At 33.0% G+C, this 27,398-nt stretch overlaps 1 protein-coding gene across 4 annotated transcripts in view; it reads left to right on the forward strand.

The window, feature by feature from the left end:
• GramD1B (GRAM domain containing 1B) overlaps positions 1 to 27,251 on the forward strand; it is a 55,924-nt gene extending 28,673 nt beyond the window's left edge. For 3 of the 4 annotated variants that reach the window (XM_074177104.1, XM_074177106.1, XM_074177105.1), the window contains 10 exons: positions 5,237 to 5,468; positions 7,310 to 7,620; positions 11,228 to 11,344; positions 12,467 to 12,642; positions 17,617 to 17,887; positions 21,128 to 21,320; positions 21,383 to 21,541; positions 23,371 to 23,542; positions 25,874 to 25,994; positions 26,949 to 27,251. In XM_074177104.1, coding sequence (XP_074033205.1) covers positions 5,237 to 5,468; positions 7,310 to 7,620; positions 11,228 to 11,344; positions 12,467 to 12,642; positions 17,617 to 17,887; positions 21,128 to 21,320; positions 21,383 to 21,541; positions 23,371 to 23,542; positions 25,874 to 25,994; positions 26,949 to 27,062 — 1,866 coding nt within the window. In that variant the 3' untranslated portion in view covers positions 27,063 to 27,251. The remainder of the gene's footprint in view (positions 1 to 5,236; positions 5,469 to 7,309; positions 7,621 to 11,227; positions 11,345 to 12,466; positions 12,643 to 17,616; positions 17,888 to 21,127; positions 21,321 to 21,382; positions 21,542 to 23,370; positions 23,543 to 25,873; positions 25,995 to 26,948) is intronic. The other variant, XM_074177107.1, reaches the window with a different exon arrangement.
• The last annotated feature ends 147 nt before the right edge of the window (positions 27,252 to 27,398 follow it).

Raw genomic sequence — 27,398 nt, forward strand, 5'->3', positions numbered from 1 at the left:
TTCTTTTCTAATATAACAGTTTTGTTAAAAATTGCTACAACTATTTTTTAAACACATTATGCTTATAAAAACAGGTCTAAAAGTAAATTTTATTGTCTAGCAAGTACCAACGGGGAGGTGAGAGTCGTGTCTTGCCAGGAAAGGAAAGGAAGGATGAGGTAGGAAGGAAGGTTAAATTTGGTTTGTTTAGATAAATTCACAAGGCACCCGCAAACTACTTTTAATCGGCGGTCATTCAAGTTCAATATAGTCTGCGAGGGTCCCACATTTTGAAAGGTGAATTGAAAGGTGTATTTTGTAATTTTGGATAGAAAGAAAAAAAAAATAAAAAAAGAAACTGAAAGTAAACATAACATTCGTTCTTAACCAAGACGAACAAAAACTCAAAAAAACAAATTACAAACTAAAAATGAAAACAAAAAATAAAATTCTTTGCTTGAATTACAAACTGTAATAAATAAAACATAACTCTAATATTTGGTAATATCTTTGGTCAATGTTATGTCCATAATATTTGGGACATAATATTATGGACAGACAAAAAGATCTATTAAAGTGAGATATAAGGAACACATAGCACACTTAAAATATGGACGACCTGAAAAATCAGCAGTCGCCCATCATATTTTGCAACAAAACCATTCCATAGACTTCAGTTCTTTAAGACTAGTTAGACAAGTTAACAACAACAGGCAACTAGATGCCTATGATAGTGTACAAATAAGTAAACATAATAATATTATGAATAACGATAACGGACCAATACCAAATAGCATACTATATAGCTTATTGAAATAATATTGTTGGCTTTACTGATTACTACAAAAGACACATTGTAAATATATTTAGATAGGCAATATTGTGAAACTAATTTTATATAGCTGAAAATTGTTCTATATATAGCTGTAACATTTAAATATACATAAGGACATATTGTAAAATAATAGAAAGGCCAATTGTAAAATTAATTTAGGGTGGTACACTTGTATGGGTGGTATTACTGATTACCTACCTGTATGATGTACCTGAATAGCATAAATAGCTTTAGTTTTGAGAAGTTTCTAGTTTTATCTTCCTCTTGAAGATGATCACTTGGTGATCGAAACACATGTCGAGGTGTAAAAATAACGATTTGGTGTTGGGGAAAAACTCCAGTAATATTCATTACTACACCAAAGGTTCCAAACAGTACATCATAAGTTGAAGAATAGAAAAAACAACATCAGTATATTCAAATATTAATTTAAATATTTCTAACAAGAAACAAAACTTGTGATCATTTAAAATATATTTGAAACCTCTCGCCTCTCTAAAACTTTGGTCGTCGGTTTTAAAATCGTCACTATTTAGGATAAAATCAATCAATTTGTCTTTGTTTGAATGCACTGAGATTACTGCTCTAGATGTAGAATTCCAACGCGTACAGCAAAAGTTGGCATTCGGCTACCACATATTTCATTTAAAACATGATTTCTTTTGGTGGATTTTGAAAAGAATGCCGAAAATCCAGACAAACTTGAAAAAAATACGCAGCAATCTTTTATGTTGTTGCACACTTTGCTTAATACTAAATTTAGGGCATGGGTAAAAAGTGCATGAGAAGCTATGGACCTTATTTTAGTTTGTAAACCATTTAAATAGTCAGCCATGACCGCAGCCCCATCATAGGTTTGCGCAATTAACTTTTGCCTAAAATTATAGGTGTCACACGTACGAATTGAAAAATTAAACAAATCGGCAGCTGTGCGCCCAGATGAAACATAATGAAAACCCATAAAACGTTCTACCACATTACCATCTTTAACATATCTAAAAACGATTGAAAGTTTTGATGTACAGGTAATATCGATAGTTTCACCAATTTTTCATGCAAAAAAAGAAACACTTTCAATATCCTTGCTTATATTTTCCTTAATAATATATGCCACACTGTCTACAAACTCATTTTGGATGGTTTTTGAGGTGCCCGAAAAAACGCTACCGTTTAAAAAAGTGCCAAATTGTGAATCATATTTTCCCCATAACATTAAAAGTTCCTTGTAATTGCCGCGATTGATCGAATCTTCGGTTTCATCGTGTCCGCGAAAAGCTAATTCTTGGGTACCCAAATAAATCGTAATATCGATAAGTCTTTTTAAATTCGACCGATTTTTCCTAACCTGATTATTAAAAGAAATTATGGCCTCTTTTTGAGCTGCATCTAAAGCTGTTGCTATATTTTGGTTGCTGAACAGTTTTAATTTACAAGACGTTTGGTATTCGGTTTACCAATTAATATTAAATCCTCGATTTTGTCGATTATCTAACGCTTTAATTGAAATCAAATTTGGTTGAGGCCTTCCCAGAGTTTTAATAATGTAAAATTTATTATCATAAGATAAAGACTTGAAATTATTTGTCAGCAACCAATCGACTATATCGTCAGATTTTTTATTTCGTCCAACTTATCCATAATAAATGGGAAAAAAACTTACCGAAAAGTGAAAACCTGAAAACACTTTGAAATTGAAAGAAAACACTTTAAAAACACATTAAAAATATTACCAAAAATCACTGCTTTAATACAATACTGCCTGTTTTATATACAAGTAACAAATATTATCAAGAAATACTAAAACGATTTACCGAAATATTTTTCACTCCCGGTCCGTCACGGCATCCCGTCCGAATAAAAAAATACAAACGCAGTCGTACACTAACGGAAACCAACTGGAGGCTAGCCTCCTCTAACTCTATAATTTCTGCAACTAAAATTACAAATTGGGACGTATGTCGTTGGTTGGATCGGTCTCGCGGAGCTTGTGTTTTTTAAAGCGTTCGGAGGCTTGGCTCCCTTGCAACGTATTCAACGTATGGCATTTATTATTTCGGGTTGATGGTGTCTTCGTTATTCGTTCATGGGTGGTGCGTTTGAGGTTTGTTGATGCAGGATACAGTGTGGTATGTACTACGTAGTGAGTGATAGTGTTTTTTCGGGCATATTATGTATTTATATTAAAAATTTATGTTAAAGTGATGATACCCAAGCATTTTTAGAAAAAAAAATAATCATAATTATTTGTCAATATCTTTTAATTTATTGCGATGAATAACTTTAAATTTTATGGGGAGGCTAAGCCTCCCTTGCCTCCTCTGACGAGCCGCCGCTGGTTTCCGATATCGCCATGCTGTTTATTTTTATCTTGGGCACAGTGTATATTTGACGATATATTCATTTATTTCAATATCCCTGTTAAGGCAAAATGATTAAGGCTTTCGCGACCGAGGTTTTCAGTGTCACTATTTTCCGGGTTTGAAGGCCTTGGAATTTTGGAGTTTCTTCATGGCGTTTCGCTAGCATCTTCAGAGGTTTATACATCCTGAGTTAATATCTCCGATGACTGGATATTACGGCTGCGTAACGCACGCGTATTTATGTTGACTCCTCAGGTACAGCTTGTCAAATGTTGGAAAAGCTTTCTGAATTCCGTTATAGTCCCGCTCACTACATGTGCATTCGTTAGAAGACTCTGAGAGACAAGTTGTAGATTTGACAAGATGTAGTTTGATGTGCTAATACCTGAACTTGAAGCGTGGGTATGACAATACCTGTATCTGGATTTGGTAAATTGTCAATAACGCTCGTTGACCTTTTTTCTACCTGCCGTCATACTGTTTGCTATTCTTAAACTTCTTATAATGGGATTCCATATTCGATTGAGGTTCACAGTTTCTTCTTTCTGTTGAAATTATACGTGTGTTTGTGGATCTCTATTGCCTCCCGTACCTACCAGTCGGCTATGGTATCCCTGATTGGTGGCAATGAGTTCTGTGGTTTCAAACAGAATCCTGTGGCTTCCCTCTTTAAGTGCGTGTTCTGCCACAGCCGACTTGTCCGTTCGGCCTAGTCTGTTTCTTGCATGCTCCTTCAGCCGTGTTCGCATGGATCTTTTGGTGGTTCCAATGTATACCTTCCCACAAGTGCACGGTATGCGATAACGTCAGAAAAAAATTACAAAAATCCACTACTTTCGAACCCGGAAAATAGTGACATCCAAGTTACGGTTTAATAATTTTGTTATGCAGACTTTCAGGAGCTTCCACATTGGAGAGGAATTACCTTCATTTTTTATTTTCAATTATGTTTTTCTTTCTTCATTACCTACTATTCCTTTCATATTCTACCATATTCCTTATGCTTTGTATTCCAATTGTTTGTATCAAGTAAAAACGTAACTGACAAAATAGCGGCTACAATCCCTTTGTCGAGGAACATAAATTTTGTCTTATTTCCACGATAGTTACGGAAAACCCGAGAGACACAATTATCGGTACTATATCAAATTAAATGAGACTTAGAGGTAACATTTCCAGTGGTACTAGCACTCTCATAAGAAATCTAAAAAAATGAACTTTAGACGTTCAAGCCAGTCTCAGATATACCTACACAGTAGGTTGAATGGACTGACGCCTATCAGAAAGCAACTACTCCCCTGGCTTATACCACGAAGGGTGTTGGATTATATCCGACAGGCGTCAGAGCAGGAATCTTCACAGAAAATTTCCTGAATATACAATTGGTAATACAACTGAAAGAGTCGACCTTCAATTTTGGAACGGGCACGCTTGCAGACCGGTTTCGGGCTCACTAGCCACTCATCAGTGCAAGATAGTGGCCATCATCGACCTAAAGTCAATGATATTCCATAATTAAAAATCGGAATTCTTTCAGAGTATTTCATTCCTCTTCCTAAGTTGAAGCGAACAACAAAATGTCACTCCACTAACTTGCACTGATGGGTGGCTAATGAGCCCGAAAACGGTCTGCAAGTGTGCCCGTTCCAAAATTGAAGGTCGACTCTTTCAGTTGTAATACCAATTGCATATGCAGGAAATTTTCTGTGAAGATTCCTGCACTGACGCATGTGGGATATAATCCAACGTATTCGTGGTATTAGCCAGGGGAGTAGTTGTTTTCTGATAGGCGTCAGTCCATTCAACGTACTGTATAGGTATATCCGAGACTGGCTTGAACGTTTAAAGTTCATTTCTTTAGATTTGTTTACTGCCAGTCTTCAAGCATATCCCACTGACTAATAAGAAAACTCTCATAACAGTTTAATTACATGTAACTTTGGACGATCATCAATTTGGATAGTAAATTTTGATCTCGTAGAGATCTTTTTTGCTACATATAACTAATTTCTGACTACCAGAGATACCCAAAAATGTAATTTTTTTTTCTTGAAATTTTCAGAGCCAAGATGGTTCTAAAGAACTCGTGAGTAGTGCTAGCAGTATTGAGAGAATGCCCCCGCAGTGTGATATCAAGGCAGAATCTTTAACAAGTTTAAATAAAGAGAGGCGAGCGGGTAGAGGTAAGAAAAAATCCTCGTGGTTCAATCCGTTTTACCCTTCATATAAATCTAGATCTGAAGATTTCAAGAAGCTATTCAAAGACGTTCCTGATGATGAAAGACTAGTGGTAGGTAAGTAGAATGTTATTTCAAAACTAAATGGGAATGCTTTGCATTTGATGACGTTTATTTTTAATAGTTTCAACACTCAATTTTGGGACATCTTGCATACTTTTTCTAGAGTTAGCCTGAAGTTTTTTTTAATTTCTAGTATTGCAAAGTTGAGGTGAATAATTTCTTTGGACTTTCAATAATAATTCCGTCAATACTCCCACAGATAACTTGATTTAATTTTTTTGACTTTTTGAGTGTTTTTTCCAGTGTGTCTGTTTTTCTTTTGTCATTCTTTTCACTTGGTGAACTAGGTTTTTATTTAGAAAATATTCAATTTGGTCTTCTCAATCTTGTTTCTTGGACAATATATTTGTCTCACAACTCCATCTCTTTCATTTCATCGCCCTTCTTTCAGCTAAAAACTGATATTTTAACTTTGAGATTCGCTTTGATCTTATTCTTTTTTAATATGTGTCAAAGACTTGTTTCATTTCTCAAAACTGATATCTGTGTTAAATTTTACAGTAGCATGAAATTCAAAATACTTCTTTTCCAAATTTGCCTAAGTCTCAAAACTGACTTATATTGTACTCTATAATTAATAAACCATATTTATTATTTGTTTGAAGGTGGCTGACAATGTTTCATGGTGCATTTCATTAGTTCGGACTTCCATTGTCTAATATAATATAAATTGATTTGAAATCCCTGAAAGAATCTGCAAAAAATTTAAAAAGTTAATTGAAAAATAACAATTATATTAAGCAAAAAAATGTGAAATTACAATGAAATAAAATACAATCATTAACCAAAAAATAAAAAAAGAACTATTAACACGAGATGAAAATTAAAAAATTATTAACAAGAAATGATAATTAAAAATTAAAAGATTCCAAACCAAGTTACTTCACGACGTTTCGATTGTTAGTATCCACAATCGTCTTCGGGTGATAACTGGACTTATTCCTCTGAGATCTGACTATTTATAGGTTATTCAAGTGCTTTCACCTATTTTTCACAGATTCTTTCAGGTATTTCAAATCAATTCATATCATATTAGACAATGGAAGTCCGAACTAATCAAATACATATTTATTACGTTTGTCTGAAAGTAGTTGACAATGTTTCATGGTGAATTTTACTAGTTCGCACTTCCATTGCCTAATATGATTTGAAATCTCTGAAAGAACAAATTAAATTAAAATGGATCGCTAAAAATATCAATTATATTTAGCAATAAAACGTGAAATGGAATTACATTAAGATAAAACAAAGCAAAAAATTTAAAATTGAACAATTAAAAAGATTTCAAACAAAGTTACTTCACGACGTTTCGATTGTTTGTATCCACAATCGTCTTCGGGTGATCTAGTCGTCTATTTTTTTATTTCATTTTTAATTGTTCAATTTTTAATTTTTTACTCATTTCTATTTTATTGTAATTTCATTTCACGTGCTTGATATAATTGATATTTTAGCTATTCATTCTAATTTTATTTGTTCTTTCAAAGATTTCAAATCATATTAGAATCATGTCAGACAATGGCAGTCCAAACTAGCGAAATTCACCATATTTATTATGCATTGTTTCACTGTTTATTCAAATTAAGCATGTCATGTATTTTACCAAACTATACACCACTGAGATTGCAAAAAAAAAAGTAACTATACTATGTATTTATATGAATCCTAAACTCTAATAACCAAATTACTAACAACTAACCGGTGTTTTAATCTGTTAACAATCCAAATTTCAAAGTCACCAAGTGTAACTATTTTGACACTAACACTCACGAGTTAATCCACAATCATTTTTGTTGAACCTCTTGTTGCGGAATTAACTTCAAGTTTTCTTTCAGATTACTCTTGCGCCTTACAAAAAGAGATTCTCCAACATGGTCGTCTCTACGTAACTCAGAACTTTGTATGCTTTTATGCGAACATTTTTGGCTGGGAGACCAACCTTACTTTAAAATGGAAAGAGGTCACCGCCATAACAAAGGAAAAGACTGCTTTGGTAATACCGAACGCAATTATGATCAGCAACAAAGCAGAGAAATATTTTTTTACAAGTTTTGTGTCTCGAGACAAGACGTACTTGATGTTGTTTCGTGTATGGCAAAATGCTCTTATGGATCAGCCTATGACGGCACAACAAATGTGGACATGGGTGAGACTTTCTCAGGTTTCATGTTCTCTTTGTCAAAGTTTATCAAATTCACAATGAATACTAACAAAAAAGTGTTTCCTTCGCCAGGAAATATTTGTTAGGAAAAATATTCGTTTTCTAGGTCAAAGCTTTTCATCTAGCAATTGCTCCTCTAGCAGGTATTAAGGTACACCAAAGTTAATTGTAGCAAGTGGCAGATGTAACAGATTTTAATATTATATTTAACTAAAAACCCTCTTTAACTCAATTCGAAGAAACTTTCATACTTTGTTTAAAAGGGAAGACTCGGTCAAATATGCAGCAAACTGACACACACCCTCTGTATATAATTGAGTACAATTAAATTTTTCATTAATTGCCTGTGCCCCATGAAGATAAAGGTCTGAAAACGTCCATATGATATATATTTTTTTAATTATAGACGATCTGAGTATATAGTTTTCAAAAGATGACTTCAGTCCAAACAAGTATTGAAGCAAAAGTGATTCTTTTGTTGATAGTTTCAAAGTATTTGGTAGAAAATAAAAAAGGCAAATGAGTGACTTTCCTATTTTTTGTTCAGTTATTCACTACATAATATTAGACTAAAATACAATCTGCATCAACTAACTTCATCGCGAAACACTTGATCAAAACTAAAATATAACAATTATTATCACCGACTCAGTGCCAAAGCCCCTTATAATTCAAGCTTCTAGCAAAAAAATTACCAAATATTCACAGGACCACGGTGTTCCTGTAAACGATAATCCTCAAAAGAATAGTTTTAAGAAAAACTGTTTCAACGTTAACCAGCTATCGCCCTACCCCTACAAACCACAATCCTCAGAAGTCGAAACTTGTGCGAACTAAGGATTAAAGAAATTTGCTTTTTAGTGCGAACTTTTGGTTTCAAAGTTTTTAAGTTGTCTAGTGATAATATTCTGAAATGTTTTATGTATTGTGTATTTCAACTGAGAGCAAATAAATAAATAAAAAGACAATTGATAGCGGATGTCATCGATTTCACGATGAAAACTAAGTTTTCCAAATGAAAGAAAATTTAAAAGAAAACAGGATTTTTAACTGGAAATAATCTGTCACTATTAAATATTGACATTACTATCAGAGTGGTTTTGGAAGCTGTACAAACTAGGTTAAAATGGGTAAAGATTGAATAAATTTCAGTTTGCATGAAAAATGAGAAAAAGGAAGCCTGAAGTTGATAAGCAACAGTAAGAGGTATTACTAACTGAGGAAAATATAATGCTATTTTATCTTTTTTTTATACCTAACATTCCACACTAGACCATCCTGATATTTACATAATCGTTAGTAAGATCCATATACTTTGCACTTTGAAATGAATGTCGAAGGTATTTGAATCAATTCAAATGTAATAAGGATTTTGTATTGATATATTCCTTTCTCTTGTTATATGATTTTGTATTTGTTGTTCAATTTCAAATTCAACTAGTCAAATCAAATTCTTATCAAAAAGGTTCTCAAGATAGTATCATATATATATATATATATATATATATATATATATATATACATCGGAAAAGTCTAGGGATATTTTTATAACATACTAAATATCATAAAAATAAATGGTACACTCGACCACCCTGTAGATTTCTATGGGTTGAACAAAGCCTGCAAAAACGGTAACTAATCTTTTATCAAGTTTTTTACAAACTGTAGGTTTTCGGCTAAAATGAATAATCTGAAAGTGTCGAGTTTGTACATTCTGTGCAGTTCTTGCTCAGCAATTAAACTGGAAATATTGTGCTTTAACATGGAACGCCATCACTTACCATTGGCTGAGATGAATAGAGCTGTAAGGCTTCTTCAAGGTGGCATGCGACAAAATGATGTAGCTCTTCGTTTGGGGGTATCCCAAAGTGTTATCAGTCGATTGTGGCGGCGTTTCCGTGAAACTGGCAGTCCAGTCGAACAACATCCAGGGCGAGGACGCGCTACAACTGCAGTTCAAGACCGATTTTTGGTCTCAACCGCAAGAAGACAACCGACAATCACAGCACCTGAGTTGGTTAACGTGTTGCAGCAGACGCACCAGGTAACCATTGGTCGTGATACTGTCAGAAATCGACTGCATGAAGCAGATCTCCACAACAGAAGGCCACTTAGATGTCCACCTTTGTCGAGAGGCAATCGCGGTAGAAGATTAGAGTGGTGTCAAGAACATCAAAACTGGAATGCAAATGATTGGGCCACAGTTTTGTTTACAGACGAATCCAGATTTGGATTTCATCCAGATTCTCGTCGAGTAAGACAGTGGAGACGACCTGGAAATAATGAACGTTTGAGACACGTCCAGGAAGTCCACACATACAGAGGTGGTACAGTAATGCTATGGCGGCAGAACCGATCTCGTTTTTCCAAATCGCTCCCTCACAGCTCGACAGTACCTCGACACCATTCTTCTACCTATCGTCCGTCCGTTTGCTGGTGTTGTTGGTGAAAACTTCCACCTAATGCACGATAATGCTCGTCCACATGTCGCGCGTCTAGTGACTGACTGGCTCACCAACGAAGAAGTTGATGTATTGCCATGGCCAGCACAATCACCGGACCTGAATCCCATCGAGCATGTGTGGGACATGCTTCAACGAAGAATTACTCCGCATATGGGGAACATTCACACAACGTTTCAATTGAGAGAGCTTTTAATCGCTGAATGGGCAAATGTACCTCAACAAGACATTGACAATCTCATTTTGTCGATGCACGATAGATGTAGAGCCGTAATAAACCAGCGTGGAGGCCATACTTTGTACTGATTCCAATTTTTTTTGTATTATGATTTTTTTTCGGGGTGCCAAAGAAGAGCCATATTTTTTTTTTTTTAGTTTTGCTTATATGCGCACTCAGTATTTTTGACCATTTAATAAATTTTGTTGTATGTTACATTCGTTTAATAATCACCAGTCAACTTTTTTTTCCCTAAAGCGATCTAAAAAATAATTATTGTCATTTTTAAAAATATCCCTAGACTTTTCCGATGTGTGTATATATGTGTGTGTGTGTATATATATTTATTACATCTTTACCATCGATAGTGTATCATTTCTCAAAGATTTCAAAATTCTCAAAGGATGACGAAGAGTATAATCTAATTCTTAGTGACGCGATGACTTCAATGCCGAATCTCAAGACATGGTGGAAAATCTTGGTCAAGTAATAATACATTTCGAATAAGGAAGTTACCATCTTTTATTACTACAATAGATACTAGTCGTTGAAATAGTTCATTTGAATCTGCTCCATATGAAACTTTGTACTCATAATACTTCAAAAGATTCTCCATAAATTCGTTTACAAGATAATTTCGCCCCTTCTATAATAGGCTTTGGATAGTTGTGAAATTTACTGAATGCCATTTTGATCTTCGATTATTTTTTTCATGACAAAATTTTTTATTTGATGATTTTGGCACATAGAAGATCCAATCACTAAAAATTGATGTGAGAGATTGAAGAGTAGCGTTAGGTAATGACTTTTTGATCATAGTGTGAATTAAAAAATTCATTATGGATTCATACATATAAAAAAGTGAAGAAATATGTTTCAAAAATAGTATTGACAAAATTTTTTTATTTCACAGGTTCATCAATGCTATGGTCGTGAATTAGGTCTAACTAGTGAAGACGAAGACTACATTGATCCTTGTGTTGAAGAGGACAAACTCTCAGTTCAATTATCTGTAGAAAGTTTTTCTGAAGTAAGTTGATACTCCAAATACCGTTTTTAACATTCTCAAAATATATAATGAATAATTTTATATAAAACAGAGTTTTTTTGTAACTTACTGTGCAAGATAATTTTAACAGTTTAATAAACAATTGAGCTACCTAATTGGTGAATAATACATGAATATAAATTGTGTTTTATATGGCCTGCTTACAAAATACCGAATTTGAATACCATTCTGAAGAGACATTTTCACAAATAAATGCTCATAAGTCTCAAAGTTGACTAGTTAGGTATACGCATGATGTACATAGAAAGAAAGCAAATTTCAACAGCTTTCAGAACTTGTAATAATACACAGGGTGTTCCATTTGAAATAATCAACTTTCAGTCACTTTTTCAAGCAAGTGTGAGAAGCATCCAAGTATCAGCTAACTCCAAACCAAATTTCGGCACCATAGTATTCCTTAACTCAAAAGATATCTGCATTTTCAGAGGTCATGATTTCCGAAAAAGAAAAACGTTAACAGATAGGTATAAGGAAATATCAAGAAAAGTTATCAGGTAATATTATTGTACATTTCAAAGATAATATTATATACTGGGTGTTCCATTTGAAAAATCGAAGTTGCTACAACTTTCTAATGGAAATGGCAACACCGCATTGTTGAACATAGTTGGGTAGAGAAGGTTCGAATATGCTCTCCATTGAATTTTCGAAATTATCAAATTGATCAGGTGTTTGGTTCACCAGAAACGTCTAATGTGCCATCCACCGTGAATCAGCCTGTATATATAAGGGTTTGAGAAAAGTTGATACATATTTTAATATTACTGAGAGGAGAAAAACTAGGGTAATTGATGAGGTGAAGAAAAATTTTGAATCTTTTTCAGAACAATACTTCAGTTAACTCGAGAACAGTTGATACTGGCTGACAATATATTTTATAGATGTATTATGTGACAAACGGATACAAAAGTGAACTTATATTCAATATTTTTTCAATGTCATAATATTCATACTGATCTCTATCAAGATATAGTCTAAGATTACATCTCAAAAACTTTCCTTGCGCATGTTCCGAATTCTTACTTGCTTCAATCAGAATTTTATCAAATTTTGTCCTATGTATTGTTTATATATTTTTTACAGCAAGGATATCCAAATATGGCAGAAGGTATAACGGAACAGATGAATTCTCCTGAAAGGATTGACCTTGAGGAAAATAAATCAAACAATCTGAAAGGTCACAACAAGAACCCTTCAGATTTCTATATTCCCTCTGACGGAACAAGCGATAGTGATTCCGATGGTGAAAAAGGTGTAAAGTAAGTATTCATATATTTTTTTGTCAAAACATCTGTTTCAGTATTGTAAGAAGAAGAAAAAAATAATGATGAATACCCTCAGAGTGATCTCAAATATTAATGCAGTGTGTTATGAAAGAAAGGAAAATTCATTCAAACTATACAGAATAAGTGCACCTGTGTTCGACAGTTACAAAAAATTTCAATAGTATGTGTTCAGAAATCATTCTCACTATTACTCTACATAATAATTCTTTATTTCCAGTCAGACAATAAAATTGTGTAGGAATTGTCAATACAAAATACAAATTAAAAAGAAAAGGGGAAAACAGGCTCATACTTTAAAACATAAAAACATTTTTCTAATGAATAATTCTTTAATGACTTTTTGAACACAGAGAAATTATTCAAGGCCTTTAAATGATCTGGAAGGTGATTATATATCTTTGGGCCAATGTATTCCGGTCCACATGACGTTACTTTGAATCTAGCTAAGGGCGAATGTAAATGATTCTTGGTTCTAGTATCATGTTGATGAAGTTTCAGATTTTTTGTGAAAGTTGATATATTTTTGAACACGTAAATACACAGTTCAAAAATGTAAACTGATGTTAAAGTTAGAACACAGTACTCCTTAAAAAGTGCCTTATATGATTCTTTCTTTGAACAATTTGCTATGCACCTGAGAATTCCATTATTTCTCTAAAAACATTTTCAACTGTAGAAGATCCACCCCAGAAATAGACGCCATATCTAAGTCTAGATTCTACTTGAGCGTAATATATATTTGTGGAGTTTGTTTCCCAACACCAAACCGTTATCTCAACACCTTGACACCTGTTTCGATCACCAAGTGATCAAGTGATCATCAAAAGAAAGATCAAACTAAACATACTTATAGAGCTATCCTTATTTATACCATACAACCTGTTCTAGGTACCTGCCTCTTGAATGTCTTAAATTAATTTTACAATTTGCCTTATCTATGTGTCTTTAATTAATTTTACAATGTGTCCTTATGTAATAGTCAGGTAAATGTAATAATTGAAATATTATAAGCTATATAAAATTAATTCCACAAATTGCCTTATCTTCTAGTCTTAAATTAATTTCACAATGTATCCTGATGTAATAGTCATTACAACAAATAAATAAAATATTATTTGAAATAGTATACTATCAGGTATTGGTCCACTATCTTTATTCATAATATTATTATGTTTACTTATTTCTACACTCTCATAGGCATCTAGTTGCCTGTTGTTGTTAACTTGTCTAACTAATCTTAATGAACTGAAGTCTATGGAATGGTTTTGTTGCAAAATATGATGGACGACTGCTGATTTTTCAACCTAAATTAGATTCCTATGAGAATGTAGAAATAATTGAACATAATATTATGAATAATGATGGTGGACCAATACCTAATAGTATACTATATAGCTTGTTCAAATAATATTTTATTTATTAGTTGTAATGACTATTACATCAGGACACATTGTAAAATTAATTTGAGACTAGAAGATAAGGCAATTTGTGAAATTAATTTTGCATAGCTTATAATATTTCAATTATTAGATTTACCTTGACTAGTACATAAGGACACTCAAGAGGCAGATACCTAGAACAGGTATCTATAGTATAAGTAAGGATAGCTTTGTAAGTAAGATTAGTTTGATCTTCCACTTGAAGATGATCACTTGGTTATCGAAAAACGTGTCGAGGTATTAAAATAACGGTTTGGTGTTGGGAAAGAAACTCCAGTAATATTCATAATATATATTGACCAACTGACTGTTTTTTAAAACTGTTTGTAAGTTGATGAAGAAATACTTCCATGAATTAAGTTTTGAAATTAATTGTTGACAGTGAGCTTTCCAGTTGAGAAACTCATCTAGAATGATTCCTAAGAATCTTACATTGTGATCAGTATTTGTTAGAGTCACATTGTTATCCATGAAATATATGCTTTCCACTTTGTTTTGCCAATTGTGAATAAAAATAACTTGTTTTGTCTGCATTGAAGAACAAATCATTGTTATTGAAATAGAATTCGTTCAAAATATAATAGGCCCCTCACAACAAGGATTTTTTCAACTTTCTGAATTTCTTTTCATTCTGTATGAGCCTTAAATCAATTGAAAAGTCTTCAAAATAAATTCTTTAGGAAAATCGAATTTTGTTTAAGTGCTAGTGTAAGCTATGGAAGGCAATTAAGGTGTCAATGACGTGTACTATATGTTCAGGTGGTACTACTTTGATTTCTATTTTTTATGGATGAGTCCCACCGTTTCTAAAATACAAAAGCAAAATTCCAAATTCCAAAAAGTAAATGGGACTCGATTTCAGTAAAGCAAACAGATTTTGTAGTAGCAACAACTCTCACTGTATGTCATCTCAGTGCTATTTTGTTTACATAAATAATCGACATGTCCATCAAATTTCAATTCTCGTCAATATGGAAGGGCAAAGAAGTTATTATCCTCCAACGTCACAATTTTTTTGTTTTCTCTATATGGTCTAAAACTGTAGATAGAGCACATAATGAAGGTTGGAGAATTTTAAGTAACCTTATAGGGTGTCGAAATAAAACAGATGTGCAAAGTAAACTAATAACAAATTGTGAGGGGACGATCAACTATAAAAAATATTTTGCTTTTGCGGAAGTATCTTAGTCTAGATCATCACTCAGTTGCTCCCACATATACACGATTGTTTCATAAATGTCTTTGAGTTTCACTTCGTTTCCGGAAAATTTTATACAATATTCTCTAACAAAGCCTTGATTCTTTTGTCAGAATTCTTGAGGTAATTTCCCACTGACTTCAGACTTCAGAATTACAATACTAAGGTGGTCCCAGAAGAACCTGACCTGACCTAGAGATGGCGGTAATTGTTTGAAAAATATCACTGCATTAGAAAGTACACAATCTATAAAGCATGTGTTTCAAGTTTGAAGACGCTGCGTTGTTTCGTATTTGCAGCCATCAATAGTGAACGTTCTCGGTGAATTTGTGAAATGGAGAAAATTGGTCACAGTTATGTGGTGCAATACTTTTATTTGAAAGGCATCAACACAATCGATATAAAAACTGAACTGGATTCTACTCTGGGTGAGTCTGTTTCTTCGTTTACAACAGTAAAACATTGGTTAGCAGAGTTTAAACGAGGCCTTACGAGCTGCCAAGGCGAGCATCGCAGCGGTCGACCAAATGAGGTGACGACTCCAAAAACGGTTAAGAAAATCCACAAACCGGTACTGAATGATAGTTGACTGAAAGTGCGCGAGCTAGCAAACTTTGTAGGCATTTCAAAAAGTGTGTTACATCGTATATTATCTGAAAATTTGGACATGAGAAAGCTGTGTGCGAGATGGGTGCCGCGTTTGCTCACACTCGAGAAAAAATAGTGTTTTGAAGATGTTTCACTTGAGTGTATAGCGAAGTTTCACAGCAACAAAGCAGAATTCTTGCGTCGTTTCATAACCATGGATGAAACATGGGTCCATCACTTTATACCCGGGAGAAAAGAACATTCAAAACAGTGGATTCAAAAAGAAGAACCGGCTCCAAAGAAGGCGAAGACCGTTCCATCTGCAGGGAAGGTCATGGCATCGGTGTTTTGGGATGCGTGTGGGATAATTTTCATTGACTATCCTGAAAAGGGTAAAACTGTCAACGAGTATTATGCGAACTTATTGCAACGTTTGAGTGAAGAAATCAAGGAAAAACGGCTGCAGTTGGCTAAGAGAAAAGTGTTGTTTCATCAAGACAATGCACCAGCTCACAAATCCATTATCACAATGACCAAAATTAACGAATTAAAATTTTAATTGCTACCTCATGCACCCTACTCGCCTAACCTCCTTGGATTATGTTCTGTTCCCAAGAAGTGATGTCGGCAGATAATGGCTATTTTTTGAGGAGCTAGACAGTACCTATTATAATAACGGTATCGAACTTATTGAACTTTGGTAGAAAAAGTGTATAGATCTGCAAGGAGATTATGTTGAAAAATAAATACATTTTTTTCCTAAATTTTTGTGTTTTCTTTGTTGGGCCAGGTACTTCTGGAACCACCCTTATAAATACCGAAGGACTATAGAGTTGAAAATACAGCATGCATAATTTGTGAAACTGATTTCGATCATAGTTTCTGAGTACTTCAATGGCTTCCTTACATTTATTGAAGGGCTTTGTTTCCAGTGATTTCAATTTTTGATGAGCTTCCTTTCTAGCAAAAGTGTACCAATCTAGTTATGATTTGCTGATGATATTCAAAGCAAGTTTCTTAATTATTTTCATCTAGATTTCGGGGGTCCCCTATAAACCCCCTGACTACGTACGGCCTCAGAAGAATCCTCGAAAATTTTTGCCTCACATTTCTTACTATTGAATAGGTGGATGAACGAGACTGACTTAGTTCGAAATTTCTGCATGTATACTTTTCTCCTAGAAAATTAAATTGCTTTCATTTTGTTTAACCCAAAAAAGTTTTCCTGTATTGCTTTCGATAAATATGTGTCATGCTATGATGAAAACTCTTGTTGATTGATTTTAAGATATAACATTCGTCCTCACAGTCAGCGCACATATAGTATAGTATAGACTTACCTGTATTTGCTTGCCAACAAAATAGTTACGCAGAAAAAACATTCGTTTGTATATTCTATAGGCTTCATACTTTCTATTGCTAACACACACATCACAAAAGCTCGGAGAAAAACTCTCCTTCACTTAACCGGGTTTCTATTCCTACCACGGATCTGTCAATACCCACTGAACTGTGTTCAGGTCCATCATCTGAGTAACCCACATGACACAATACTATAGGGTATAGTGTGGTAATATAACTCACCCATCGAGTCCCACAGTATGGATCCAACCTTCATCAACAAATCGATGATTTCATAAGTAGAACTCAACTGAGTAGCTACCAACTGACCAACTAATATTATTACTGTATCACCATATTGCAAAGTATTGATTTTTTCAGAACAGATGGTAGCTTCCAGTGCCCCAATCCCCATGAAGGACGAGTTCTGATAGATGAAATATACCCCATTCACATAGACCAACTCTTCACATTGCTGTTTACCAGTTCAAAATTTTATCTGAATTTTCATGCCTTGAGGAAGACCACTGATCTTACTCAGACGCCCTGGACTCATAATCCTTTGGATAACAGCAAAAGCAGAGTTGTAAATCTAACAGTTGCATTGGGACAAACTATTGGTCCCAAGACCTCACAAGTGACTGAAACACATGTAAGTAGTTTCGAATTTTAATCTACATAGTTAAATCAATATTACAATATAATTATTTTAATATGAAGGGCCTTTCAAATTCGAGACTGTGCATGGAGATCTTCTAAACGGTTAAATTGTGGCAAAGTTTCATAGTTTTGGGTACTATTAAATGACACCAAAAAATCGACTTCAGCTCTTTTGGTCCCGGAGATTTGTAGTAAAATACGAAAATTTCGAAATTCCAATTTTCACTATATCTTTTTCGTTTGCATAGAAATTGAAAATCTGTTTACACTTTGCCATTGAAACTTACCAGATTATGATCATAAAAATGTTATACTTGTCAAACTTCAACTTGGAAATTTTTAATACATAACAATTTTTTGCTTGATAATATTCATATATTATCTTGATATTGAAGTTGTTCTGATATTCCGGAGAATTTTGGTAAATTGATGATACCCTAATATAACATATCATTCCTTATGATATTCCTGAGAGAAGTTGCATGTTCCAGAAACCTATAATGAAATCAAAAATAGGAATATTTTTAATAGAAATTAGTTTTTGAAAAAAAAGATTTTTGGCTTTCTAATTCTACATGTCAATATTATTTCATATATCACATTGTGTAGCGTTAGGAGTGTGTAATTGAAAATTGAACAAAAAGAAAACAGGATTCATCATGCAGTCATCAAAGAGTCGAATAAAACTATTAGAATACTTCTGTATTTGATGCATCTGCTGAAGATTGCTTAGATAATTCATTAAACAATTGTTCAGAAAATGGTCCTAACATTCTAGAATTGTTACCAGATCTATTGAAAAGATTTCATTTAAGAAGTAATGGTGTAGTTTTGGACATCAAAAAGGCCATTTTTCAAATAAGTGTGTGCCCAAAAGATAGAGACTACTCACAATCTAGTCTTTTTCTTGCAATTATATCATTTAGGTCAGGTTCCAACACATTTATCAGAAACTGCTATAAAATTTAAAAATTCATTTCATGTTGATGAAATTGTGTGGCAAGTGACAACACTGGGGAAGAACTGAGAGGATGGACTCACAATAAAATATTGAATGGCTACTTCAGAAGAAAACATTGTTGGCGTGATAATCCTGTGGAATATTAAGAAGATACACTTTTTTGTGATATTGATCTCTAACTGCATTCCACGAACTGAACGTGGCTTTCAATCCAGTTGGTTTTACTTGTCCAGTAACCTTGATACCTAAGCTACTATTGCAGAAAACTTGGCAAATTAAAATTGATCGGGATGAAAATCCTCCAGAGGAAATCATACAACCATTTGAAAATTGGTTGAAACAAATTGACCTACTTAGGCTTTGTAAAATTCCAAAACCAATTCGGAGAAATTTTAATGTTGAATTCGCAGAAAATTTTACCACTCATGTTTTCTGTGACACAAACAAATTAGCTTTTGCCAGTTATATATTTTTAAGGACTTTAACTGGGGATGCAATCTCACTAAGATTACCTCAAGGTTGATAGCAGCATCACTTGGTGTTAAATTATCTCGTTCCATAGAGGATCTTGAAGAATTTTCTTAAATGAAAATATATAATTAGACTGATTCCATAGTTACCTTGAAGAAAGTGATTTGATAAATGAATCATGTTAGTTAAAAACTCTTTCAAACGATTGGCCAAAAGATGAGGGTATTTGTTCTGAAAAAGAAATAGAGCATTTGTAAATTTTGAGAATTTTTGGTTGGATATTGAGATTTGCTCACTGTTCAAATTGCTCACAAATTCGAAAAGAACTAGTGAACTGACATCCGAAAAAATCAATGAAAGTGAAATGAAGTTACTAACAATGGAAAATTTTGGATATTGAATGGTGGAAAGACCGTTTAGAAAGCTATCTCTGTGAAAATTACAATTCTAAAGTTGTAAATACTATAGTTGCTCCTCTTCCAAAAGATAGAGTGACTTGCCAAGTAGCTTTCGAAGTCTGGTAATTGAGTTAGCCAGACTGATTTACCTTAAAAATGATGGTGTTTTGTTCACGTGGGCAGTCCATAGGGCTGTACATTTCGAGTTAATGAAGTCTTTCACGACAGAATTATTTATTATGCCACTGAGGCGTTTTATATCAATAAGAGAAAGAATTTCCCCCATTTACTCTGATAATGAGATACATCTGGTTTATACTTACAATTGAATGAAAAAAATCGATTAGAACAAGGTATTGAGGTGAGGTGAATGGTGGGAACTTATGAATAATTAGAGAATTTTCACAAAGGAATTTGGGCAAACCCATGAAAAACTTTTATATTGCTCTGTGACTGAAACAATTAATAATCCACTACCATTAACATACATTGCTGAAGATCATTTAACACCAGTGATATAGGATATAGTGATATAGGAAACAATGGAGTAGCTGATGTGGATGAAGTCGACAACACTTTTTAATAAGCCGTTATGTACCTATATGTATACCGAAGAAGAAGTTAAGTGATGGTTTTCTGTATCAGTAGAGTGGGGAGGGTGAGTGTAGGCCCACAGCACTTAGGCCACATGTGACCTATTGTACATCCTGCAAGGAGTTGTCCTCCTAGGTCCATCCTGTCCTTTCCAGAAAGGTGTACAGGTCTCTGGGAGACGTCTCCTTTATATCGGCAGGTGTAGGCCAAGACTCACTTATTGACGATAACTCCGGACAGTGATGGTTTTGTTATTGCTTCAAAACAAAATACCCGGCAGAGCTGGTTAATATTGGTTGAAATTATTAAGGGAGGAGGATGTTGAAATTGAATGATACTATAGTTGGTTTGTTGTATTAATAACTTGATAATCATGATGTAGACAAGAGAAATGAAACTTTCTATATTTTTTACCACTTTTATTTGTAACTAACATTACTGCAGCTTCGTCCTATACGGACATTTTCAAACAATAAACTAATAATGAAAAGTTTGAAAATGCCCGTATAGGATGAAACTGCAGTAACGTTAGTTACAAATAAAAGTGGTAAAAAACATAGAAAGTTTTATTTCTCTTTTCTTCATTATGATTTCCTACCACGTAGTAACGGCTACATCCATCAATTTATTAACTTGATAATCATTCAAATATATTAACATACTTTGATAAAGTTGTAATAATTGTAAGTGTCAATTAACCTTGAATAAAACTGTCGTTGAGTTCCTGATTTCAGTACAGCTTTTCACCATTTCGAAGTTTATAATTTATGTTCAATTTGCCCAATTCTATTGTATGTATAATTTCTAGGTCATGCATCCCTGCAGCAAAGCGGGCCATCTCTATTCCATTGATGTGGACACAATAAATGCTGGTATACCGTACGCAGACAGCTTCTATTTAACTCTTCATTACTGTCTGGAGAAAATTTCAGACACGGCCAGTTCATTGAAAGTAATTGCCCACCTCAAGTACAAAAAAACCGTATGGGGTTTAGTAAAAGGTTATAAACTTCACTGACATCTGTTGAGTCGAATAAATGATACTTAGAATAGTCTATTGTAGGTATGATTGAAAGAAATACTTGGGCAGGTTTGGAAGATTTTTTCAGTCATCTGAAAAAAGCTCTCCATGCAGAAGTAGAGGAAAATATTCCTGATGTGAAGAGAAAGTCGAGAAGAAAGAGACGACTGCATGCGATACCAAGAAGTATTATGGAAGAGTGTAAGTTTGTCAATTCATTTCTCAAAACTTCGTAGAAAACATCTTTTTAATAAAGAACAGAAGAAAGTGATAATGTGAGAGAGAATGAAAAAGTTTAGTGCCGAGAAAGGTAGAAAGGGATAATGTAATAATATAATAAGTTGATTTAGCTTCAATGCTATTGAATACAAATATCAAAAACATTTAACAATTTATTTCAAATAATTATTACCAGAAATCATAAAATTTCATCTAAATCTCGCTGAATGGCTTCAGTGAATAATTTTGTAACAGTCTGATTATAAAATCAGACTGATCAATTATTTGCAAAGACAAAATATAATGATCTCCAAACAACATGAATTTTGGAAGGTAAAGTCCACTGCAACTGCACTTACCGATATGCTTATTTACATTACAAATGAATTTGAAAAAGAAAAGTCAACTTTAGCATCATTTTTAGACTTTTCCGAAGCTTTTTATTGTGTCACATGAAAAGTTATGATATCAGAGGAAAAACTGTTTCCTTTATTCAGAGTTACCTGACTGGAAGAATCCGTTACCTCGTCAAAATTATCCAGAAAGGACATTACATAATACAAAATTACTAGCGTCTATGGAAAACTCTGATCAGTTTGAGAATATCACATCCGACACCTTATGAGGTGCTCAGAATGATTTCATGAATATAATATTGTGTCTTAATAATGATAAAACACAAACGTCACTCTCAACTCTGAATAACTTATTTCTGGAGGACAATTTACCGGTGAAATGTTTGAAAGTAAATTAGATTGCAAGCCGACATGGAAGGCTTACATAATCAATCTTAGAAATAAAATAGCTAGATGCATATATCTCTTGAGATATTTCATGGATATTGTAAATGAATGTGTTTTTTCATTGCTTACCATGCTCTTTTTCACAGTACCTGCACATGTTAATAAAGTTTTTATAATGCAAAAACCGTCAATTAGTGTAATAATAAATTCAAAGTCTAATGAAAGTTGTCATCCTCTATTTAAAAAACTAGGTTTTTTTCACGTGACTAACCATTTCATTCACAATTGCTTACTATTTGCTAAAATAAATATGGTTTGAAATAAATATGATCTGTTTAAAATCTGTTTTTCCGTTAATCAGCTGTCGCCCCCATACAAACGACAACTCTCAGAAGTTGAGAAACTTGTGCGAGCTAAAGACTAACGAGGCTTCCCTTTTAACGTGTGATTCCTAACCAGATATAAATCTGTTATAGCGCCTTACTTGCACTTATCCAAGAATTTCAATTCCTTCAGATTTTTGTCTATTAACGAAAGGAAAAACTTTAAACTAATTGAAATTTCCAAAAGGTTAAAAAGTTTTCCGAAAGAAAATGTATTTTATAAAAGGAAAAGTTTATTTCTTTAATAAAATATGACTCAATGGCAATAACGTTTCATACTGAGTTTTTTGTTGTTGTTTTATATGTTTCTTAAATGTTCTGTCAGAATGTTGATATCTCTAAGCTACACTTACTAGCTTTTGAGATATGTGTATAATAACGTGAAAATATTTCAGTATATTCAAGACAGTTTACGGTTTTTATGTTTTGTATACATATTTTTTTAGTATTTGGAATAGCTCTCAAGATTTGTTTCTGCAGTTACACTAAATTTTTGACTGTATAGTTTTGACGAATGTTATACAATATTCAAATTATCAAACAAGGTAATAAACTCTACTCCAGTCAGTCTTATAGCTGAAGCGTGACTATTAACAGGTTAAGAGATTTGGTCATTATGAGTAGATTTCAACTTTTTTCTAATCTTACCATCTAGAATGCCTATTGAAGTAGTTTTTATTTTCAGTTGATCTTCCAGTAAAAAAGAATACAGAAGGCATTTTCAGTGCAGATATTTGTACTTTGATAGTATTTTCTGTGCTATTATTGCTACTATTTTTAAATGTTGTGTTGTACTACAAATTGTGGTCATTGGAAGACTCGCCATCATACCCTATTCTGGATTTACACTTACTGAAGTAAGTACTTATCTTTTGATTTATTATATACTTAATTTCATATAGATTTTTCCAATTGATCAGATAATACTATGTACATTTCGTTAACAAATAATGCATTTAGAGAAGTTTTTGAAATTAAAACAAAATTTTGAATTGACCATTTGTATTTCTAATTAAACTTAAAAAAAATCATCCCTTTTTCACTTATGATGCACTGTTTGGAACCTTTGGTGTAGTAATGAATATTACTGGAGTTTTTTCCCAACACCAAATCGTTATTTTTAACACCTCGACACGTTTTTCGATCACCAAGTGATCATCTTCAAAGAGGAAAATTAAAACTGCAGTAATATCCTTTTTTCAATTCAAGCCTTTCATAAGAAAAATGGTGATATTGTGAACAGCTTCCTGACATTAATATTGACCTCAAATGTTTGTGTTTAATAATTAGATGTTTACTACAAGTAGTTGAGAATGATTGGGCTGTATCTAAGATATACGAGAGAGTTGCATGTTCCTACTTTGTGAAATCATGAATCATCCTTTCACGTGGAGGTGGACTAAACACATAAAATTGATGCTTTGTTAACTTGAACGAGTCGACTTTTCTTGCCTAATTTCACTTTATTTGCTTAAAAATTGAGAGAGTACTATTAGGCAGTCAACCCATTGTTGATCATGATTGCGGTACAAAACCCACTTACCAGACAGGTTATACAACAGTCAGTGAATAATAATAATAATAATAACTTTTTTGAACAGTTTACAATTGGTAAATATACTTGTAGTCAGGTGAAAAATATAATGCATGGATTTCATAGTGGCAATGGAGAAATTGTTGAATAATTCCACAATTTCATATCTCAAATACCCTTGATAGTGAAAAAAGAAAATATAATAACAAATCAACAGTTGAAATGAGAGAAGTGATGACCATACAACAAGTATTAGACAGATTACACTTTTTTTTCTTCAACAGTGTAACGGGTGTTGTATACAAAAATTAATTAAATTTATTCCATAAGCAATAGAATGGAGATTAGTTGAATTTAGAATAAAGAAAATACTTTTGTCTATTTTCTACTGTGTTTTAAACACAGTAGAAACTAGACAAAAGTATTTTCTGTATTCTATATTCAACATGAATTTCTACAAAATAAATAAGTCACCAATCGAACGAATTAGTTGAATTGTTGCTTCTTGCTGTAGGTAGAAGCATTTCTACTGTTTAAACTTGGTACATAAATAAACAATTAATATAACTCTCAACAATCAATGAGGTTGTTTATATATATATATATATATATATATATATATATATATATATATATATATATATATATATATGACATGCTCAGGGTTCCCCCTTTCCTCTCATGCAGACCTACGACTTTGTAGGTACGTGTGGCAGATACCCAACGGAAAAACAAACAACCCACACAGCTAATGCCGCGCAGAGAGTTGAAGTAAAACCATCAGGCACCTGTTTACTACAAAGTCGTAGTTCTGCATGAGAGGAAAGGGGGAACCCTGAGCATGTCACAATGCACCTCTAGGGACGCTAGGGACCAATGAGGTCTTACTTTTTAACGTGTGATTCCTAACACGGTTACAGAATTATCCCAGCTTCAACCAGATAAATTATCTCGAGAAAAATATCTGGTCGAGGCGGGAATGGAACCCACGGCCTTCCGATCGTGAGTCGGGCACACTACCACCGCGGCCAATTCCACAACACAATAAATGACCAAGAATTCTCGAATTCTTTTTTTTACTCTGTATAAATGACCAGAAATCTGATAGATTCCACTGCTTTTTACTTATATTGTCTAAGCTATTTTTATTGCAGTTTTTATACATTTTCCTAATGTCACAAATTGGTGTCTCAGAATATCTGAGTTTTTTCCTTTTGATTGTTTGAAAATTTGTCCTTTCTTTTCCCAGATAAATTTTTAATGAACCAACGTGGGCATTTTTTCACAAAGTTATACATTTTGGATACGTCAAGTATCGAGTAGAGGACTTGATAGATAGAATCCAAACACTGCTTGCTTAACATAACAGTTTTTTTCTAGAAAATTACAATCTGTATTAACAAGATGTGAATATAAAAGCGGGAAGTTAGCTCCTTTCAAATTGTAGTTTACTGTTATCTTCAGGTACCAATGATAACTGAAATTATGCACATTTAGACACATAATTCATATAAAATAACCTAATTTAGGAGATTGAATACCTAGTTAAATTTTATATTAAATTTACATAGAGTTATATTATAATAGTACAAATGTATTTAAAACAATAGCAATCTTTAGGATCTATGTAAATCAAATTCGTTTTTTACTGTAGGAATCCACCCAAATCTCATGAAGACTGGATACAACTTTTACAACATCAAGAGATGCTGCATGCTGTTGAAACTCAGAAGTGGCAGAAATTACTAAAAAAGTCAATTGAGTTTCTGAGACAAGTGAGTATATAAGTTCTTATTAATCATTATATTGCAAAAAGTATTATTAAAAATTAATATCTGTTGCATGTCGGCCAACTAATGCATAGAATACGTAATTATTTTCGTTTCACAAAGTAAAAGTTTTGCCATTAAGAAACAATATAAATATAAATCAAATTTCCTGACATGAAGCTATGGAACTGATGTCTTGGTCCATATTTGGACCTCTCTGAACTTCTGGATAGAATAACCACATATCCATTAAAAAAGATTTTAATGTGTGTCACCAATGGAAAACCATAATGTAAAAAATAATAATGGTCTTTATGTGATCACCATTTAGTTATAAACTGCTCTTACAAATTAATATAAATAACTGTTTTTATTGGTCTGGTGAATATACCACGAAGTACTCATATACACTTAATTAACATCCACAAATACAAAATTTTTAGAAATGGTATTATTTGAAAAACTATGAACCTAGCAAATGAAGTTAGCAAATAAAATTGGTTGATACCAAAAAATATTTTCGTTTTGTTTCGGATACCCTGTGCAGAAGCCAAACCAGATTTCTGTAGAAACTTTGACTTTGAGAAAACAGAAAAAATTCAAGTTTCCGCCAGTCAACTGATTTGCTGTTTTTTGTACACTCTTCATTTTATAATCTCATAAGTTATTTGTGCCAATTCCACCATATAAGTCCACCGTAAAAAATATAAATAACATCTTTAACCGTTTAAGAATTAAATAAATTCAGTTATTTTGAATTTATTTGATTTCATGTATTTGAATTCAGTTTTATTGATCAGACCCTCTTCTTTGATTTCTAATATCACAAGAAAATACTTATTTTTTTCTTATAACTGATGGTGGTGAAATCAGAAGTGACCTTGTTATGTATAGTGATCTTCGAAAATCAATAAAACATATGAATCCAAGATGTGAAATATTTTATTTTAATTTTTTCAGGCTGAAGATTCCCTAAATGAATTACAGGAATCCATTCAATTCACGTACTCAAGTAAATTAATGTCCACTATCCAAGTTCAGGCAAATTCTAATGGAAACAAAGAGGAACTATAGAAGTTATAAATTCCATAGGTAGTGGGAATTCTAGTGGGTAACTCAATTTGGTATTTGTATTTCCTTTTTAACTATTGAGAGGTTGTAGCTTTGTATTTATCTATATAGTCATCGTAAGCAGCACTGTGTTATATTTTTAGTATAGATTTTATGAATTATTCCTGTTGTTAATTAAACAGTTCAGATTCATGTTACCAATTTCATTCATCACCCAAAGTCATTTTTTATCAATGCCAAACTCGAAAATTGACCCCAAAAATATTTTCGTCTATATGAGTAGTATAATTTGTTTTTGCCTATAATCAACCTATTATTTTCAAAGGCTCCTTAGAAATG

Source organism: Leptinotarsa decemlineata, unplaced genomic scaffold (genome assembly GCF_025532065.1).
Source record: "Leptinotarsa decemlineata unplaced genomic scaffold, Ldec_3_MD MMD2_tig00002159_RagTag_RagTag, whole genome shotgun sequence".
Taxonomy (NCBI): Eukaryota; Metazoa; Arthropoda; class Insecta; order Coleoptera; family Chrysomelidae; genus Leptinotarsa; species Leptinotarsa decemlineata.